This window comes from Cololabis saira, chromosome 5 (genome assembly GCF_033807715.1).
Source record: "Cololabis saira isolate AMF1-May2022 chromosome 5, fColSai1.1, whole genome shotgun sequence".
NCBI classification, from domain to species: domain Eukaryota; kingdom Metazoa; phylum Chordata; class Actinopteri; order Beloniformes; family Belonidae; genus Cololabis; species Cololabis saira.
This window is the reverse complement of record NC_084591.1, coordinates 14203961-14225762: the sequence shown is the minus strand read 5'-3', so window position 1 is coordinate 14225762 and position 21802 is coordinate 14203961. Positions and strand designations below refer to the sequence as shown.

Below are 21802 nucleotides of genomic sequence, written 5' to 3'. Positions count from 1 at the left end.
AAGGAAGGAAGGAAGGAAGGAAGGAAGAAAGAAAGAAAGAAAGAAAGAAAGAAAGAAAGAAAGAAAGAAAGAAAGAAAGAAAGAAAGAAGAAGAAAGAAAGAAAGAAAGAAAGAAAGAAAGAAAGAAAGAAAGAAAGAAAGAAAGAAAGAAAGAAAGAAAGAAAGAAAGAAAGAAAGAATAAATAAATTCCAGTTGATGACGTTTTTGTGTAACAAACATGGCGGATCTGAGAGCGTGATAGATTTATAGTTGAAAAGGTGGAGTTGAATTGGTATTTTTTTATCGTCATTTTTATCGTTATCGGGATAAATGCCAGAAATTATCGTGATACATTTTTTAGTCAATACCGCCCATCCCTAGTGGGGAGTAGGTGTATTTTTTTTTATTTAAACTCAAGATCGTAGACCCTAGCTTTAAGTGGCAGACTGGCGTGAGTTGTTTTTCCCCCGCTAGCAGACGTCATGGCTGACGCAAACAAGAAGCCGGAGCTTGAAGACCCTTATCTTTAAGGTCTCCTGTTTGGGAACACTTCGGTTTCCCGGATAAAAGCAACAACGGACAAAGACAAGTAGATAAGAGAAGAGCCATGTGCTGACATTGTTCACCAACAATCGGGCATGTTTCTGGCAACACGCCAAACCTCATAACACATTGGAAACGGCTCCACGCAAATGTGAATATCGCTGCAGGGCCAGAAACCAGCACCGTGTCAACGCAGCTACCTTTGGCATCTAAACAGACTTTTGCCAGTAATTCAGATCTAATGCCATTGGTGCGTTTCCACTGGCGGGATTCTGGGTAGATTTTTTGGGGCGGGCCAGTTGCGCGTGTTTCCATTACCAAGAACAGCCCTGTAATGTGGCCTTCAGGAAGCTTTATGGAGCCAAAAAACGGCCCTGTAGTGGGAGAGGTCAGTTTTTCGGCCCAGCGGGGCTACCTGATGGGTGGACTCTGCTGATTCAAGAAGCAGGATCATGTCAAATTATTTTGATCAGAGACATTTTGCTACGAGTGCATTTGATGCAGTTATATATTACATGAAAAAAAACGGTGGATTGAGTTGGTTCAGTTTTGCTGTCATATTACACCAATATAGAGGTCCGGCAGGGGGTTACTTTTAATCTCAATAGCTAGGTGTATGTTTAAAAAAAAAAAGAAGCAAGTTCCGTCCGTTGTTTACATGTTTTTCCTTCTTTTCATTCTTCTGTTAGCGGTTTCGTGAACTGAAAAAAATTCACGTGGTCTGCGGCTCTTTTTTTCAGTGAAATGTTCTTGTGTGGCGCTACAGTTAATGGAAACACACTCGCTGAAGGGGCAGAGAAAACGGTCGGGCCTGTAGAGATCCTCTCCACCAGATTAACCCTGAACTCCTGCTAGTGGAAACAGAACACAGGTTTTAAACACATGTTTTATATGTTGTTTGATTTGAAAATATTTTATATATTCAAGGACTTGTAATAGATTTAAGCAGTATTCTTTTTTTTTATTCCTATTTTTATATGCACTTTTCAATTTTAAATTCTTAAGAAAATGTACAGGTATAAAAAATGAAAATTAAACATAAAGCAATTTTTATGTTTTGTGTTTCTGTCATTTATATGGATCAATGTTGCCCTCCCAGCTTTGTTACAGACACTTAAACATACTCACAGGCCTACATGCACCCAAACACACTACACACACAGCACACACACTAAAATTAAATAACTGAAAAGGGAATCATCCTCCCCTTCTCTCTGTCCTCTTCTCTTTGTAATTACCTGCTTGTCCTGTTTAAATCCTTTTATTCCAACATAACATGTAACACACTCATTCACATGCACTGCAACACATCACAAAGTCACCGAACTGCACCCATCACTGTCTTGTCTTTTCTTTTTCATGCCCCACTCTTTCCTGTCCCACCGTCAGTGATCTTAGTCCTCTTTGGCAGAATCTTTTTCTTTTTTATTAAGGGATCAATAAAATATGGTAGACTGTCAGGAGGGCTGGTGAAGGAAACACACACACACACACACATGCACACACACACAAAAAAACAACAAAAAACCCTCTGTTTTTAAGATTAAAATGCATATATATGTGGTTTTTAGGTTTTACCAAATCTAGTATCAACTACATATATATATATATATATATATATATATATATATATATATATATATATATATATATATATATATACACATGCAGAGAAAGGGAAACCCTTAAAATGAACCAATAAAATGATAAAGCTAATAAAACCAAATAAAACTAATGGACATTTGAAATGATTAAACAAAATAAAACTAACGACTGATTAAGACAAGAGTATTTAATTTCTCTGCGAGCCACTGAACTTTTGGCACAGGCACTCAGCAATGACAAATTATTTCTAAAACCTGAATAATAAATGTTTGGACTAATTAAGTTAAACTGGATAATTTCCCACGACACACCTGATTGTCTCTCACGGCACACAGTGGTTTGAAATCATTGCGCTAATGATTTTTTATTATGTCCTGATACATAAAACTCCTGTTTATCCTCATTATTGTGTCCAAATTCGTACAACCGTATGAAAGTAAATTAATATTCATTTGAATGTTGCAGCCATAAAAAAAAATGGGATGGCACCATCTTCTATCATTTAAAAGGTTAGAGCTAGTGTATAATTTACTGAAAAACATCAGAAAAGAAGCAACAAAAGATATTTTGATTGCATTTATCTGGATGGGAGAATGAAATGCACCTACACAAGGTTTTCATATCAGAACTTTTGCAGATTTCAACTCATGGAGAGTGTCCCTGGTCTTTGTCTTCTGTAATAGGATATTAAGGGACCTTATAGATGAAAAGGTCAGTCTCCAGCTCCATGTGTGGTGAAGGACATTTTCACTTTATGTATTACATTTTTATCCAGTCTGGAGAGTTTCAAAAAAAGAGAGTGATAAAATTTGCCTGATTTACAACTCTGCTTGAAAGCCTCTTTCATTAATCCCTCTTTGGTAAATTCCTGGTTCTTTCAAATGTCACATTCCTCAGCTTTATCTTATAAATGTGAAGTTTCCAAGCCTGAGAACAGATAACCCCGATGACAACAGTGTGACATAATCTGGAGTTGTACTCCTCAAGCTCCTCAAGATCCACTAAAGTCCTTGTGAAACTGTCTTTAAGAGCTGCATTTAAATTTCACTCCCGTTTGAAATGAAACCGATCTTGATCTGTAAAGATGTTGCAATGAAAACCATAAAGCGTGGGCGAACATCTGTCAGCGGCATACTTCAGTTAAAAACCGCACAAATGTTTCTTTATGGTAGGTTAATGTTACAAACACTTATAGGCTGAAATCTGTCCAGACGTTCAAAAAGAAAAAAAAAAGAAAAAAAGACAGATTTTCAGATACAGCAGCAGCTCATGAATGCACACTCTGCAGACTCGGAGTTAAGGGGCCATTTGGTTGAGGATGCTGATATCCAGCGGCTGCTCTGTGTGGAATCGCACATCAAAGTTAATCTTGCACCGTCTGCTCTGGCGCTGCAGAGCACTAATCTGCTGTCAGTGTGATGAGGCTCCTGGACCAGCTCCTCTTTCCAGCACAGCCACTAATCCACAAGACCTTTCACATATTTTTCTCTTATCCAGACAACAGTCACAGGCTTGACCTTGAATACTCAGCTGGTCTGGAATAATTGTGCATCAGAACAGCTTTTTCTGTACATATTATTTTCTTTATGTTGCCTCTCTGAGCCGCATCGTGATGCACCTTTTTTCCAAGTGTGTATTTGATATTTAAAAGACAGGAAACTAAATGAATGATACTGTTAATGTTGCAGTTATTATGTCCACTATTGTTATTACTCATTTCGTTCATAATTGATCATATCTAAAACCCTGTTTTCACCTTTGGCCCTGCTTCAGGCCTTTACACTCCGCAGGGGAAGCTAGTTGATTTCTGCTAAATCAAAGCTTTCCGTGTTCAAGAAAATGTCAGCGCTCTCTCGCCCGCATGCCGATTAACCTACGATGAATACGTAATGAATCCATTAGCATAATCGCTTGAGTGTCTGATGATTTCATTTTATTATCATTTTCTGGTATAATCCAAAGCTTCGGCACCCTTTCATGCCTCCATCCTCTCTTTCATGTTTCTTTGCCCTCCCCATTCAGATAACAAAGCAGTGTAATTGCTTTATCAAAGGATTATAGCAATGTTGTGTGGATGTATTTTTAGCTCCGGATTTCTGAATTATTGAAAGGAACATGGGCAGAAATCTAAACATGGTACGGTACACCGGAGTCTGAGCAGCGTTGGAGTCCGTTTACCTTGATTTCATACCTCTCACTCATACAGGCAGATAGTCTCACCTCTCCATGATTGCTGCTTAACATCGTATCTCATACAGTCATAGAAGACACTTATAGGGGACATTTAAGTTTTTTTCCTACAAATGTTCAGGGCTCCTCAACATTTTGGGGCTACTTACTTGTTTGCAACAATCTTATGACCATACACAGCGGGAACTATGTTTTGGCGTAGCAACACTATGGGTGCAGTGATTGCCTGCAGCAGCACTGTTATGCGTGACCAGAGAGTTTAATATGTAATAGAGTTTAATAGACTTTGTGGGTCATGCATTGCGCTGGCTATTATAATTACTTACTCGATTAGGTCCATTTGGCGTGTTTTTTTTCCCCTCTCAACATATGTTATCACACATGCAGGGATGCAGGATGTATTTGATAATCTTTCGGGGGTTGTGTCAGAGAGAGTTTGCACTTTTCCGGATATGCCAAGCCTTGCCATCAACGGCGGAGCCTGTTTCCCTCCGTTTCTGTCGGCAGCTTGATGGAAAACTCCTCGTTTACACTGTGAGAAAGGAAGTTAATGCATGTTACTATTAATCACCTTTTTTTCACCACCTGTCTTTCACTAAAAGAATAAAATCTTCAAAACCACAGGTTGTCTTTGATAGATACTTTACTATCTAAAAGATGATTTAATCCAAGTCTGAGCGTGCTGTGAGCCACAGCTTCAGCGTGTTGTTGTGTAAATTGAATGTCTGACCATGTGATGGACGAGCTCTAACACGACTTGCATCCCAGTGTGATAAAATATAATGGATAATTATATATTCCTCACGCCAAGTAGACCTACTCACTCAAGTGATTATTATAGTCATCATAATGTATAACTAAGAAAGTCTGTTTGACTATTATGTATTGAAATGATCAGCCAATCACTATCTATCTATCTATCTATCTATCTATCTATCTATCTATCTATCTATCTATCTATCTATCTATCTATCTATCTATCTATCTATCTATCTATCTATCTATCTATCTATCTATCTATCTATCTATCTATCTATCTATCTATCTATCTATCTATCTACGTATATATTTATATACATATATACTGTGTATATATATATATATATATATATATATATGTATATATATATATATATATATATATATATATATATTAGGAATGGGCGATATTTTACCGTCAAAAAAATTCCTTGCGATAAGAATTTGTCATCTCGCGATAAAAACGATAAATTCCCGTTTATGATGTTTTTGTGTAAAGCTGATTTATGGTTCTGCGTTAAATCCACGCACAACGTACAGGAAGGAAGGAGGGAAGGAAGGAAGGAAGGAAGGAAGGAAGGAAGGAAGGAAGGAAGGAAGGAAGGAAGGAAGGAAGGAAGGAAGGAAGGAAGGAAGGAAGGAAGGAAGGATGGAAGGAAGGAAGGAAGGAAGGAAGGAAGGAAGGAAGGAAGGAAGGAAGGAAGGAAGGAAGGAAGGGAGAAAAGAGGAAGGGAAGAAGGAAGGAGAGAGCAGGAGGAAGGAAGGAAGGAAGGAAGGAAGGAAGGAAGGAAGGAAGGAAGGAAGGAAGGAAGGAAGGAAGGAAGGAAGGAAGGGAGAAAACAAGGAAAGGAGGAAGGAAGGGAGAAAAGAGGAAGGTGAAGAAGGAAGGATAGAGCAGGAGGAAGGAAGGAAGGAAGGAAGGAAGGAAGGAAGGAAGGAAGGAAGGAAGGAAGGAAGGAAGGAAGGAAGGAAGGAAGGAAGGAAGGAAGGAAGGGGAGAAGGAAGGGAGAAAACAAGGAAAGGAGGAAGGAAGGGAGAAAAGAGGAAGGGAAGAAGGAAGGAGAGAGCAGGAGGAAGGAAGGAAGGGAAGAAGGAAGGAAGGAAGGAAGGAAGGAAGGAGGGAGGGAGGGAGGGAGGGAGGGAGGGAAGGAAGGAAGGAAGGAAGGAAGGAAGGAAGGAAGGAAGGAAGGAAGGAAGGAAGGAAGGAAGGAAGGAAGGAAGGAAGGAAGGAAGGAAGGAAGGAAATGAGCCTGAAAGAAAGAAAGAAAGAAAGAAAGAAAGAAAGAAAGAAAGAAAGAAAGAAAGAAAGAAAGAAAGAAAGAAAGAAAGAAAGAAAGAAAGAAAGAAAGAAAGAAAGAAGGATAAATTCCCGTTGATGACGTTTTTGTGTAACAAACATGGCGGATCTGAGAGCGAGATTGATTTATAGTTACAAAGGTGGAGTTGAATTGGTATTTTTTTTTATCTTCATTTTTATCGTTATCGGGATAAATGCCAGAAATTATCATGATACATTTTTTAGTCCATACCGCCCATCCCTAATATATATATATATATATATATATATATATATATATATAGATAGATAGATAGATAGATAGATAGATAGATAGATAGATAGATAGATAGATAGATAGATAGATGTTTGCGCCACACAAATGTAATAATCTCAATGTATAAATAAGAACATTTTGGGCTGTTTATTATCTTGACCTTTACGGTAGGTTTATAGATACTTCCAGGAACAACACTGAGCGAGGCTAGCGGGAGATTTGTCAGATAGGGTTATTGAAACTCTTGGCGCTTTTTACAGTTGTGTTTATGGCAGACGGTTTTTGAGGGTGGACTCAAGTCAACCGGCCGATTCCAACCATCGTCCACAGGTTGTGCATGAGTGGAAAATGTTACGGCTTTTCACTAGCTTCAACAGAGGATCAGGGCATGCAGCATGATAACAGGTTGGGTAGAGTAAAATTTGGGAAAGCTGAATAATTCTCTTCTGATGTGAGTCTGTAATGTCAGAACGCTTCAAATCTGAACAGCTCCCTGACATTTTCATATTCCACCCGCCAAAAAGTAAGTTAAAGGACTGTTTTATGTCTTTTTTCATTTGGTAGTCACATCAAGTATTTAAAAATATATCTTTTTTTACAATATTTCCCCCTAAAAACTTGTAAAACTTCCATAATTCATTTTGACTTTAAAAGAAAGTGACCCGAGAAATGGTTTTAGTCATAATGATGAGCATCTGAAAGAAAAGGTGACTTGGCATAAAATATCATGGGAAAAGGGACTTTTTTTTTTCTTTTTCTCATTCTTCTTCTTTCTGCATAGGGCAGCAGTTGTTTCCCAACTGTCAGCCTGAGAGACTGGAGAGGTGCAGAATAAAAGAAAAATGTCAAGCAGGGCTGTGCTAGCATTGCATGATAATAGAAAAAAAAGAGAGGGGAGAAAAAAAGGGGAATGAAGTGTTTCATCTCCAGCTCATAGTTAGAGGCAGGCAGGTCCATGCAGAGGAAGGGTGAGCCAAAGTCAGGAGCAGGAGAGCGCAGGAGAGAAAAGGCTTTTTATCATCCCTGACTCTTAAGAAGATCTCCCAAATGAGAGCGGGTGTGCATGCTAATGTCAAAGCCACGGTGATAACTAGCAGTCTGGTTTCGCAGGGTTAGGGTTAAGCTGGGATTTAGAGAGTTAGGGAATACAAGTTTGATATTTGAGCTGAGGTGCCTTTGCCAGGACTATATTTGAGGGATTATTTAAGATGGTTTAACGGTGTCTGCGTGGCTAAAAGCGAGTGATTATTGAGTTTGTGTGGTTTCTAAGACTTCAAGGTGAACATTAAGCTTGAGATCAAAGCCTCCGCAAGGGTAGCTGCACCGTGACGTCTTCGTTTTGCTTTTTATTTACAGTTACACTGACTGGCATGTGCTCCGTAGCGTTGTCCGGGAACCTCACGTGCTGACCCCAGCTCAACTCGGCCCGAACTCGTGAAACAGCAGCAACTGGAGCTCAGCTGTATTATGAAACTCGGAAAAAGAAAAAAGAAAAATCCCTCACCAAGATGTCTCACATCTGTTCCTCCCTTGATTCTGCCGCAGTTCAACATTCAGTCAGAGCAAGATGCGTTCCTGCCCACAGAGACTGTGATGCACAGCTATCTTAAGGTAGTCCTTCCTCTATTGCACACAGTTACTCACACTTGAGCGCTCGTTTTTTTCTTTTTTTTTTTCCTTTGCATGTGTTACGCCAGGCAATCCGGCCCTCTGGCTGCCTCCTATCTCAGCCCTCCCATCTCCCCATTATGTTGTGTAGTTCTGCCAGCCTCTCCCTTATCACCTGGAGTGAAAATCTAGCGGGCTAATCCCGGCGCCGGTGGGATTCCCCACTTTGTAATGATGTATATCTGAGGGGATGGCATCAGCGCGGCATCCTATCACACTCCTAATCCCATCAGTCTTTGGTGTCCAGACCTAAGACGGGCCGGTGTGTTGCTCCCAGCCTGAAGGTAGACACCCAGGGCAGGACATAAGCTATGGTTCTTTGTGTTTTGGGATCATGTTGCAGGTCATGTTCACTAATTGTGTTTCAGATTCTGGAAACGCGGTGGTACATTTCCCAGAGCTGCAGAGTTATATCCTGCGATGAAAAACTGCGATGAAAAACGGTTGCAGGGTGCTTCCACTACGATTTTTGATGCATATCTTTGCAGTTGAGACCAATACAGAATGTGCTTGATGTTTTTTTTTTTCATGCTGATGATAGCATGCCGCAGCATTTTCTCAAATATGAAACTATGATACACCAAAGTGCGCTTTTACCAGTATACCATTTTATTCTATTTCTCTTTTATCAATCCAAGGTCAGATTTTTTTTTTTTGTCATGAACTTTTCAAAAGTGAATTTTTTATGACAAAGCCACCCTCACAACCTCTCTCAGTAGCACTCCATAAATCTTGCAGTCTTCACAAATACAACCGCGGAACACGTACATCTTCTTCTCACTCATGTTCGTACGACTCCGTGGCATGCTGGCGGTGTAATCCATTTTGCTCAAATTCTGAATTCATAGTTCATAGCATGATGGAGTTCAGAAGGAAAATTACTTTTTTTTTTTTCCTTTTGCTACATCTATTATTTAACTGTCAGCAAGGATGAATATTGTGCTCCTTCAGCCTCGTGGAGAAGGTACAGAGAATTGGATTGTTTTGCAGCATTGCTCCATTTGCTCCTTGTCAGGACTTGTTAAAAAAATGGAGCCCCTATCAGTTGGTCAGAGAAATGCCTAGAAGAGTATTTGTAGAAAAAATATTAATGTTATGTCCACTCTGACGCTCTTTGATCTTCTGCAGTAGCTTTACTCGCCAGCGCTTTCCAGCCGTTTCACCATCCTGCTGTCTCTGCACAGTTGTTATGCCTCTCCCTGTTGCTATCAACGTCTTGTACAGTTGCTGACAGTATCGAAGGATCAGAATATTTGACAGCTTTTGGTGGGACAGGTTTTGGGGGGGACTTGTGTGCCGTGGAAACCACCGAGCTGTGAAACTGGGCTAGAAAATTACCCCTGGAAGCATGATAAGGAGGCGTGTGCAGTGGGATGGTTGCTGAAGGTCAAACACAAAATCATGCATTTACAGAATTATCAAAGACAGGCAGAGGACAGTTTATATACTGCTTTCAACTTTCTGATATGTTGGAAAAAAGAGTCAGAGCAAACGTTTTCTTCATGAAATACTTCTCGTTCAATTGCTCATCTTGTTTTAGCTCCGTTCACTGCGGTTAAACAAGAGCAACAAATGTAACTCTGCATGATCACTTTTCCTTCTCCAGAACAGGAGACAAACGCTGCAGGCGATGTGAAGTTGAATCGGGGTGATGGAAGAGGGTGGTATTAAAATTAATTTGAGATTCAGATGAAGATTGCAGGCCCTTCAGTAATTACTGCCATGAAGCGACATGCATAGACGGTGCATGAGAGGCGGTGTGCTCCGTTCATCCTCTTTTTAATCACCTGACTAATCAAAGTAGTTAATGTATTCATTTAAGTGGTGTCATTCTGCTGCTTCATCAAGGATCAAAGTGGTATGGATCCAATGCCGTCCGATGAAATTGAGATTCAATATCTATACCATGAGTGATTTAAAAGGATGTCTGTTGGATGTCCTTCATAGTTAAGCAGCTTTGTGTGTTTCCGGCAGAGTCATTTTATTTATTTATTTATTTTACAATCTGTTTATTCATCTGAAAACCTTGACCTTCATCACTTTGCAGTGAAATCAAATACTGCAAGACATCTTCCACAGTGGCCCTCCCGGTGCAAAATGCAACAACTAAACCAAACACATGCCGGCAAAGGGAAAAACATTGCTCCATTTCAAAAGAAAGAGATTTCAGAGGACAACATTTCATCAAGTCATGCAGAGTTTAATGTAAATTATTGAAAAGAAACACACAACAAAAATGACATATCCGAAAAATAATAAATTTGATACACAGAGTAGAAAACACAGTAAACTGAGCTGGACGAAGCGTCTGTGGCCAAACGGACGGGACGAACGAACCTGGGGGCCGGCAGGAACACGCCCAGCCTACCTTAGTTTGAATCCGTGCTGACTGGCGCTGCCGTGCATCCATTGTGCTTGAATCCAGCCACCCATCCTCATTTCAGATGTCGCCACCAAAATGACATCTGAGAGGAGGCCGGGTACCGGAGCTGAAACGAGCACTGCCAGGGCCCCTGCTGAGCTTTCCCAGGGATGCTGTCGTCCTCCGTCACGACCCTGGAGTATGGCTTGGATGGATGGCAGCTCCCGGCTAAGCCCAAGGCTGTCCAGCTGCCAGTTCTGGGTCCCCGGTCAGACACACAAAACCAGTCAGTGGAGGTTTCACCTGCCTGAAGGCTGCTGAGCTGCTGCCGACTGCTCCGGTTGAGCCTACAGCCTGCAGGCGAGCCGTCGTCGCCGCTGCACTCGTCCAGGCCAACTCAGAGCCGATTGTGGTTTGTTTGTGCTACAGGCAGCACAACAGGCCTTGTTACCTTTTAAATCAGAGTGATTATACTCGGTGCACTTGACAACACTAAGCCACTAATGACATAACGACTCGCTGTTTGACTGCAATGCAGATGTGGCTTTATACAATTCTACCTTAAGAGGTAGCACTTGCACTTCTCATGGATGGGAAATCTGTCTATAGAAGTCTTTTTTTTTGTTTGTTTATTTTTGTTTTAAGCAGACTAGGGATGGGCGGTATGGACTAAAAGATTTATCATGATAATTTCTGGCATTTATCCGATAACGATAAAAATGACGATAAAAAAAATACCAATTCAACTCCACCTTTGTAACTATAAATCTATCACCACATTCAGTCTTTGGAGCCCCCAAAACACTGCTCTAAAAGATACTAAATGCTACTAAACTACACCAATTAAATTGAATTGATAAAAACCAATTAAATGAGTTACACCTGTACTGCAAAACTGTAATGACTCAGATCCGCCATGTTTGTTACACAAACACGTATCAACGGGAATTTATCCTTCTTTCTTTCTTTCTTTCTTTCTTTCTTTCTTTCTTTCTTTCTTTCTTTCTTTCTTTCTTTCTTTCTTTCTTTCTTTCTTTCTTTCTTTCTTTCTTTCTTTCTTTCTTTCTTTCAGGCTCATATCCATCCTTCCTTCCTTCCTTCCTTCCTTCCTTCCTTCCTTCCTTCCTTCCTTCCTTCCTTCCTTCCTTCCTTCCTTCCTTCCTTCCTTCCTTCCTTCCTTCCTTCCTTCCTTCCTTCCTTCAAGTACGTTGTGCGTGGATTTAGAGCAGAACCATAAATCAGCTTTACACAAAAACGTCATCAATGGGAATTTATCGTTTTTACCGCGAGATGACAAATTCTTACCGTGGGGAATTTTTTTGACGGTTTATCGTGTACGGTAAAATATCACCCATTCCTAAACCACACTGTAAATATGTTTATTTATTCTTTTGAAACCGAACATTTACCATGGGTGTCAATGGACTTGCTTTTGGAACAATAGCTAGTGATCATTCAAGGAACTGCAGGTATCAAAACTTCTGGACTCCTGCAGCGTTTTGTAAGATGTGGCTCCTTGATTGATCTGCACCCAAGAACAGTTGACATTCAGTACTTTTATGGGCGTTTGTTTTTTTTGTGAAGAGAGAAGGAAAGGCTGGCAGAGAGAGTTGGAAGAGATGTCGCAGACGGGTACAAGCTGAGGTTCAAATCCAGGCGTGCTGCAACAACAACTCAAAGCCACACGCAGGGAGCCCTCTAAACCAGTTAAGCAAACCAGTGCGGCGGTACGATGCCTTTTGGAGGAAAAACATAAAATACACAAGTTGGGGGTCCTTTCTAATTGAATCCTCTCTCCTTCCTCGGTGTAAGATTTTCACAAAGTGACATTGATTTATTTCCAGGTACTGGCGTAGGGCTTCAAAAGTCTGTTAGTTTTTCAATAAGGAAACATTCTATGGAAGTTAATCAAAAAATGATCAAATTATATTGGAATTAATGAGAATAAACTTTGCAAAGCTGCAGGTGGGTCTATATTGAAACTTAAATGTAGTTTGAAAAAAGCAGCTCTCCGCATAATTTGGTTAAAAAAATCAGATTGAATGCATACTGAGTTGAGCTTGCCCCCCTGCGCATTCCTCCGTCACGTTCGTGGATAGTTTCTGGAGTTGTCCACACTACATCAGGACAGTTGAAACCTCACTATTGAGTCTTAAGTTGTGATATTTCTGCACCAACTAACTATATTTGATCTGTCGTGTTCAAGTTTAGCCAACAAATTAAAATGTATTTTTTTACAGTGGCGAGCTGCCAGCCAATCAAATGCTAGATGTAAACTAACTCTCTCGGGCCTTCTAAGTGGAGCACCACAGTGGATCGACGCAATTGATTTGGTGCTGGATGTCCTGCATGACACAACCTTGCAACCACGGGCAATACACACACATTCACACCTACGCACAACTTAAAAATGTTTTGGGACTATGGGAGGAAGCCGGAGTTCCCAAAAAACCACAAGGTGAACTCACCAACTCCACACAGAAAGACTCAAGCCGGGAACCGTCTTGCTGTGAGCCAGCAGTGTGAATGAGTAAAGCCAGGATTATGGTTCTGCGTCACACCACCGCAGAGCACACGCGGCTGCCGTGACGCCTTCGTGAACCCTTCGGACTTCTCTGTCACTCCATTTTGCCGCGGTGCAATACCCCCCGCGAGCGCTAGGGGGGTGCGTTCTTATCCTGAATGGTTTATCTGACTTTTCCGGTCCCAGTGAATCAAAGAGATAAGGACAACTATTGTGCAAAAAAACAAAACAAAAAAAATCACACACACGAAAAAAGAGCGCTGAAAGTTCACGACTGCTTCACGAACCGGAATTGGTTCGCTACCAAGCGAACCAATCACAGCCCTCTTGGTCTGCGTTGGGTCTGCAACCTCTTGACGCGTAGTTACAATTTTTGGGAGGTGCGCGTCAGGCACAGCGTGGCGTGCACCGTGGGGTGCTCACTGCAGCACAACCTGCGGCGCACGCTCGGCGTCGATTTAAGGCAGAACCATAATCAGGCCTTAAGCCCCTGTGCTGCCTGAATGTAAACTAAAACCATTTTAATGACCATTCAGGAGTCTACCAACCACCATACTGGCTGTCTCAGCGTTTTGATGCAGTTTCTTTTGCCCTCAACCGGTTACCTGTGTTTTCTTTTCTGTTTGTGGAAGAATGCAGGCTGACCGGTAGTTTGTCTTCAACTATTCACTTTGCCAAATAAATCTCAACTGATCAATTTTTAGTAATCTTTCAGACCAATTTGGCTCAGACCAATAGGCTATCACATATTTCATTTGATTTCAGATTGAAATGTTTCCAGAATTTCCCGCTTAACTTCCAACCGTACACTGGAGTTTCAGTCCAAAGACAGCAAGAAATTGTTGTCCCCACCCTACTAACAGTACATTTTTAATTTTCTCGTAGTGTTTTATGAATGAGTTTCATCCTGGCCAGCACACCTCTACTTCACTCTCCTTGCTCTTGTTTCTGTATTTTACACCCACGCCTGAAGGAAGCGGGCTGGTTACACATGAAAACCCAAGAGATGGAAGCTGGACGTGTGATAGAGGTGCCAGAGGATGATTGGATTTTAATGCTTCTGACAAAACCCTCCCCGCTGGAAGATCAGCCGCAATCCTTTTGTCAGCATTGCTAAGCTGCTGCAATGATCACAGCTGGAATGTGGATCGGTGGGACTGCAGGACTTGCTTTGACCCTCTGTCCTTTTATTAGCAACGTGTGTGACTTACTTTTCTTCCACCAAACTCTCAGACTTATTTATGGGCATCAGACACAACCTGCAGTACAGAACATCAACAAAAACATCACTGTGATTGAAGAGATTTTGCTTAAATTTCTTCAGTTTCAGAAAGCAACTACCTTCCCTCTCCTGGACGAGAGAGATACACAAATGACGTTCCTGTAAAACCATCCATATCTTTTTTTTTTCCTCACTTCCCACAAACCAGATGGCAGTCAGATTTCAGACACAGGGTTCTGGAAGACAATCAAGGAACAAGATTGCTTTCTTAGGAAAGGGGATTGGCTTAAATAGATGTCAAATTAAAGGCCTTTCCACACACAGGAACATGCAAAGAGGCTTGTTCTCGTGACTGCGTACAGTCTGTGGGTTCCATCGTGTCTGCGTTTAGGTGTTGGCAGCGCTCGCTGTGAGGCGGCGAAGTCGTGTACAGGAATGTGTTTCAGAGCACCTCTGAAGGGGGGTCAACTGTGCGAACCCTGCCACACCAGTTGATACAAGGGCTCATGAATGTTTGATTGGTTTATTATTCCTTCTCAGACGGGGACTGCCATGCCTCACTTCAGGAATTCAAATATGTCTCTTAGAGTGACATTTCTCCCACTCTGACTGAGGCGGTCCGACTCTTGTGGCGCCGGGTTTCATCTGCAATGCCGGCACCTCGGTCTGAGACAATCATAAAGAATGCGCTGTTTTTGAGACTGGTGCAAGAGCGAGCACAGTGTGGTTTCAGGTGGGTGGAACTGGGAAATTGATACTCAGTCATTGCGACATTCCTCTTCCTCCTCTGCAGTGAGGATAAGAATCTGGCCATCCATCTTCATGTCCCGCCCATGTCAGCCTGGGGTAGCAAATGTGGGCACATGGCAGTCAGCGACGACAAGAACAAAGCAGGAACATTACTTTAATCTGTCGCCGTTGTTAATTCTTACCTCTGCCATCATCCAGGAGCACAGCTTTGCGTGTCTCAGCTTCCCCCCCGTATGAACAATCCATCACCGTTAGCGCTTCTGTACGACTGTGCTTGCTCCTTTCTTTTCACACCTGCTCACCTCTGTGCTTTGTTTTTAAAGGAGAATACTCCAGCACTGGAATATATTCAATTCCACCGTTGCTGCGGCATCGTCCTCCTCTTCCTCCCATCGAAGTAAAACACATGTGAACAGTAACGTTCACATGGGGGACTGCTGTCCAGTACAAGGCCAGGCTTGTGTCCAGGCGTCGTCTGTGCTTACGTTGGAAAATGACTTGACCTCTAATGATGTGTAAAACTAATGACATCTGTGCGAAATTATTCAACTTGGGAGCAAACTGTTGTACAGGGGGCGCCATCAAGCGTGATATTAAAATGTCCACTTTTACATCTTTCCGCCCCAAGCTCTGCAGAAGCCCGGGCTGCGGGGCCCAACGCGAAAGCAAACCTGAGGCTAATGACTCCAGCAGACGGCTGAGGGTTTTAGACAACTTCATTTATGAAATAGTCAACCTCCCGTGTAGCGATACATTCACATTACCCTGCCTCACTTGAGAGGCGCACTGCTGTCACAGACGCTGAGCAATGCTGATGTCCCCTCCAGCCTGCATCCATCTTTCTCCCGGGAGGTAATGTCGGCTCAGGTCATTTGCGCATTAAGGGCTCGATCATTCATCTCACCCACCTGCAGTCCTACTAACCGGTGGTCATCTGCGGTGCATGGAAGGATGTTCAGGGGAAAAGGAAAACATACACAATAATACACAACCTCAGCACTTCCTGTGCACTGCAGTTTGGTTCTCAGAGATGCCTGTGGCCGAGCGTGTCAGCGGAGGGCTGTTTGTGAAGTCGCAGCACGTCTCCAAATGATTTGTGTGAAGAGTTTCCAGGTTTGTGTCTCATTTAGTGATTTGCCTTGAAGGAATTTGAATTTCCTCCTTTCCCGTGTAATGGTGGTGAATGCGGGTGAGCCCTCTCTCTGCCAACATGCCACTCCGCGCGCAGATAAATGTTTGATATTGTATTCCTTGGGGTCTTAATGTGTGTGTTTAAAAAAAGAGAAGAAACCAGAGGTCAGATTGAGCGTCAGTTTTACCTTGAGCATAGGCACGTCTGACTTTGTAATGGAGGAGAGACACATTAATGTGATGGGATGAGGCCATTCCATCTGACATGCCTGCTCCTTTTAAAATCAGCCTATTTGTGCCAAGGTACAGCAAATCAACCTCACGCATGATTTCTCAGGAGCCTTTGTCTTTTGTCTCTTCATAGTCTCACGTTTCTGCTTTCCACGTCCAAGGCTTCTCTCACATAGATATTTTTGGCTTTTATTCCTGCAGAAATGTGACATTTGCAGTAGACGGCGGACACAGCTCTGTCAATTTGGACATTTTGGAGGAAATTATGGTTATGGGCTAACAGCTAACAGCTACTCTGAATGAGGTCTATAGACGAGTGAATTTTCACCATATAAAATGACTCAAACCTCATAAATTGCGTTGTACTTTAACGTTGTAATAGTCTATAAATGGACTGGATTTGTGTAACGCAGTGCACGTTAGCATGGATATATGCATATTCTACGCTGAAGAAAAAGTAATGACAAAATTAATGTACAAGTGACGAGGTTTAAATATTTCTAATTAGATAGATAGATTGATTGATTGTTTGTCATGGTTGGTCCTCCGGCCTTCAGTACTTTTCCACTCACCTCTCTCCTGCTCACCCCATCTGCCAGCCACACCCACCTCGTCAGTCACTCCCTTCACCTGCTCTCCCAGCTGCAGCTCCTCAGCAATCAGGACAGTATAAGAGCTCCACTCTCCTCTTTGCCCACTGCCAGATCGTCTCTATGCATCTAGATGCAAGACCCTCCAGCATCCCCTGTCCTGACTTCCCGTTGCCGACCCTGCCTGTTCCTGGACTCTGCCTTGTCTCCTGTTCTCCGGTGCCCAACCTTGTCTTCCGATCCTGACGCTGATTGCTGCCTGATCCTTGTCCTGCATTCCTGCCTGCTCTTCGTCCCTGTTGTGGGAAATAAAGCAAACCAGACAAGCTACCGCCGTGGGGTCTGTGTGCTGCATTTGGGTCCAAAACCTCACTCCGTTACAGTACAGTCTGGCCAGTCATGGACCGAGCGCACCCTCCGGCCCAACAGAACGGACCAGCCAGCATGGACCCACCAGGAAAGAGTGTGGATCTGTGGGAGTTCTTCTACGGTGACCAAGTGGAGTTCTACCATCGTATGGTGAAGAGGACAGGGACCTGCCGCCAACCCCAGCCTGTTCCGGTGGGGGTCCTGGACGCACCTCTTCCTTTTGCCGAGGTGGTTCCTGACGCACCCCAGCCTCTTCCCCCCTTCTGGGGAATACGCCTGGCTCGAGGGCGGCCCAGGTGTGTTCAACCCCAGGGGAAACGAAGGGCGGCGCCAGCCCCAGCCTGTCCTAGTTGGGGTCCTGGACGCACCTCTTCCTGTTCTAGCGGTGGTCCCGGACGCATCGGCCCCTGTTCCTGTTCCAGCGGTGGTTCCGGACGCATCAGCCCCTGTTCCTGTTCCAGCGGTGGTTCCGGACGCACCAGCCCCTGTTCCTGTCCCTGAGGTGGTTCCGGACGCATCAGCCCCTGTTCCTGTTTCAGCGGTGGTCCCGGACGCATCGGCCCCTGTTCTTGTTCCCGAGGTGGTTCAAGACGCATCAGCCCCTGTTCCTGTTTCAGCGGTGGTCCCGGACGCATCGGCCCCTGTTCCTGTTCCCGAGGTGGTTCCGGACGCATCAGCCCCTGTTCCTGTCCCCGAGGTGGTTCCGGACGCATCAGCCCCTGTTCCTGTTTCAGCGATGGTCCCGGACGCATCGGCCCCTGTTCCTGTTCCCGAGGTGGTTCCGGATGCATCAGCCCCTGTTCCTGTTCCCGAGGTGGTTCCGGACACTCCTCCCCATGTTTCCCTGCTGAGATCTGTGGGCTCAACCCTCTCACCCCACCGACTCATCGTTGGTCACCCCGCCAACGCCGTTTCCCCGACAGGCCGGGTAGAACGCCGAGTGGCGTTCGTTGAGGGGGGGATACTGGACGCACCTCAGCCAGTGCCGAGGACCCGGTGTCCCCCAAAGCCGGCCCCTCGGATTCTTAGTCCCCCGAAGCCGGCCCCTCGGATTCTTAGTCCCCCGAAACCGGCCCCTCAGGTTCCGTCAGCTCGGTCCCGAGAACGGCCCTCCGACCCGTCTGGCCGGTCTGCCAGGCCCCAAGGACAGCCCCCCTGAACTTTGTTTGTGTGTTGGCCTTAAGTTGGTTTATATTCCAAACTAAGAATACTATACGCACTTTCTATGTAGTCAAGGCAATAACTATTGATATGTTTTCACAAAAAACACTAATATGGGGAAAAAAAAGGGGAATATCCCTTTATGTGGGCAAAAAGAACAACTGCAGTCTTGGACGATTTCTCCAGAACTCGGCCCCGCACCGCTCGCCTCCAGTCTTTGGATGTGAGTCGATGTGAAACTGCTCCCCGTATCTCTCGCAAGCTGTTTGGAAAACAGAGGTCACAGAGGATATGTAGCGCATTTGGTCACGACGTGAAAGCATTAGCCATCGCCAGCAGGTGTGTAATTATATATGAAACAGGGCTATAAAAGAGGAACAACGCGATGGCATGTAGAAAGTAGGCCAAGAAGCATAGTCTTCAAACAAGTCCTATTTATTCCTCGCCCACTTTAAACGTGTGATTTCTTATTTGAAGTTGTGAAATATTCCGAGGTCAGTGTAACTATTTCAAGATGATTAAAAATAACATTAAACACACGACAGTTTATCATGCTAAAACAAGCCTCAGGGGCGGATTTCTTTTCAAGAAAAGTCTTTTTCTACTCCTCCACCGACTCGGTGTGCTCACTGTTATCTGTCTTCTGTGTTTCAGGTACGGTGACATGGTGCCAAAAACAATTGTGGGGAAGGTATTTGGGTCCATATGCTCTCTGAGTGGGGTGCTGGTCATTGCCTTACCCGTCCCTGTCATTGTGTCAAACTTCAGCCGTATCTACCACCAAAGCCAGCGGGCGGAGAAACGACGAGCCCAGAGGGTAATGACCCCCCCCCCGTCTCCCCCCGTCTCCCAGTCCCTTCATTTTGCTTCTCTCTGCCCTTTTCTCTCTGTCTCTGTCTTATCCACACCTAACAGAATGACAGGGCAAACACTATCTTCCATATTATTAATCTTTTACTGTGCTTGTGTGTATGTGTGTATTGGGTGGGCTAAACTTGCTGGAGTATATTTCAGTGGGAGAAAGAAATAAGAAAGGGGAATGACAATAGCCGAACAGATGATCTTCAGAGTATTGTGTCAGCAGCTTTTCAGTAGCGAAATGTGCATTTATTCCCCCCCCTAAAAGTGTTTGCTCGGGCAGAATTTTCCAATCGTAGATTTAAGGATAGCTTCTTCCTACTAAATACTGTGACTGCCAGAAAGATACAGAGCCAATTAGTGTGACAGGCAAACCATCAGAGGCTAAAACAGGGGTCTGTTTGTTCAAACAGAAAACTCGCCTTGCTAGAATCCGCGCTACGAAGATTCGAGGCACTAATGCGTTTTTGCGCTTCAAACAAAATGGGCTCCTGATCGACTCGCTGGAGGAGGTAACGGGGCCAAGCAGCAGCTCGGGGGCTGATTGACCTGGGCCTCGCTGACGCTTGCATGCCACACTGCTCGTGGGAACCATGGCACCACGCACACGGGAGGTTGGGCGGGGCCGGGCGGGGCGGGTGACGCGGGGGGGCTGCTGTCATCCCAGTGCTTCAGTGTGATCGTCCTCTCTCTCTTACATCACACCTCTCAGCCGCAGCATTGACGCTCTTTCTCTGTCCATACAGCGGGAAGACCAGGCCGGCACGCCGGTCTGGTGGAGTGCAGCCATTACAGTCACTCTTGACTCATAACCAACCTCTGCATGTCTGTCCAACAGGGTTTGGAGGGGAAGGAGGGAACCAGAGGCTTACTGGGGAGTAGGTCCCCCATTTAGGCTGCCTGCTCAGCCTGCATCTCCTCTAAACTCTGTCTGATCTGCTGTGTGTTTCGTGGGTGATTTCTAGAGCATCCAGGTCGTAGTGCCGACTAATACGACATCAGCTCCATCCCAGAGTTGTGCAGAGCTTCATCAAGCGTGTGTGTAGTGTTGTCAAAGTCCGGAACTTGTGCTGTGTTTGGTACAATCTGTTCGATCTGTGTCCAGGTGTTGCCACTGCTGTTGTGCTGAAACCAGCTCAGCTTGAATTGGACTTTTTCCTGGTCCTTCGCACCAAAACAGTAACTGAGTGGCAGAACCGATTCTATCAGTCAAACACGTTGTAGTCAGCCACAGTCTCCATGCATCTCTGAAACATCGCCATCTCGCTAGGTTCAGTAGGCCGCTGTTGCTACAGACCAGCATTCCAACTCAGTGCTTTTGCCGACTGTCCACCACATCACCGAGCTCCCAGCCGTTTGCCTGAGACCGTTTCTGTTCACAGTCCGAAACCTGTTCAACCTCACTGCAGCTTTGCTCTTGTCTTTGTCTGTTTTCACGTCTTCCAAGGCCTCCAAGGAGGCAGGACAAGCCCTGGTGGCCAAGGCCGCGACCCCTCCTTTCGAGTGTCAACATAATCATCTGCTGCACTGCCTGGAGAAGACCACGGTAAATCCCCCTTTCTCTTCTTCTTCTTTTTATTCTCCCTGGGTTTTAAAGTGGAAAATAAATCACTTAGGCATCTTTCATTTTTACTATCTTAGGTGCAGACTCCACACAGTTTAAAATAGCTACCCATAAAAAAGAAAAAAAAAAACAACCAAAAAAACAAGTTCCTTTTATGTATAATTGCATCACTGCTGGAGTCGGCGCTGCATCATCACTAGAGCCAACCTGTTACACTAAGCTGCAGATAGAAATGAAGTGACTTCTCCCTCCATGCTCAGACCGTGGAGTCTATTTCATATTCAGTACGAGTTAAAGATAGCTGCAAATACAGCTGGGAAATGTTGAGCCCCCTTGCCAGCAACGTTCTAAAGATAACGCGACCCTCCCTGCCTGTTACATTACTTTTGTTTTATTATCTTTAAACAAACCAGTCGACAGTATTTAACGCCGTCTACAATTTTAGAGATGTAAAAGCTGCTTTGACTGGCCGCGGCATCATTTTTTATACCAGCAGCTCTAAACCCCGTGCAGGGACATGGAGACACAGCGAATCAGTGTGAGTCCTCATACTCCAGATGATCTTCCACCAGTAAAAGACTGGCTGCTTGTCCGGGGAAATCTCAGTAAAGGTTGCGTACCATTCACATGGCAACACAATTGTTGACACCAGGCCTCTCACGGTGTGCATTATAGATAACGGAGGGAGAGTTGAGGGGGATTGACGGGGGGATATGTGAGAACAGAGGCGTGATTCAAGCCC

The 21802-nt window shown here is 44.1% G+C and overlaps 1 protein-coding gene across 3 annotated transcripts in view; it reads left to right on the top strand.

Annotated features, from left to right (window-relative positions):
- The window catches only part of LOC133443771 (potassium voltage-gated channel subfamily D member 2-like), a 68184-nt gene that overhangs the window by 42509 nt on the left and 3873 nt on the right, over positions 1–21802 (top strand). Inside the window, exons 3-5 of one of the 3 annotated variants that reach the window (XM_061720978.1) lie at positions 19293–19455; positions 19910–20008; positions 20944–21042. In XM_061720978.1, the coding sequence (XP_061576962.1) occupies positions 19293–19455; positions 19910–20008; positions 20944–21042 (361 nt within the window). The remainder of the gene's footprint in view (positions 1–19292; positions 19456–19909; positions 20009–20943; positions 21043–21802) is intronic. The other 2 variants (XM_061720979.1, XM_061720980.1) reach the window with 2 other exon arrangements.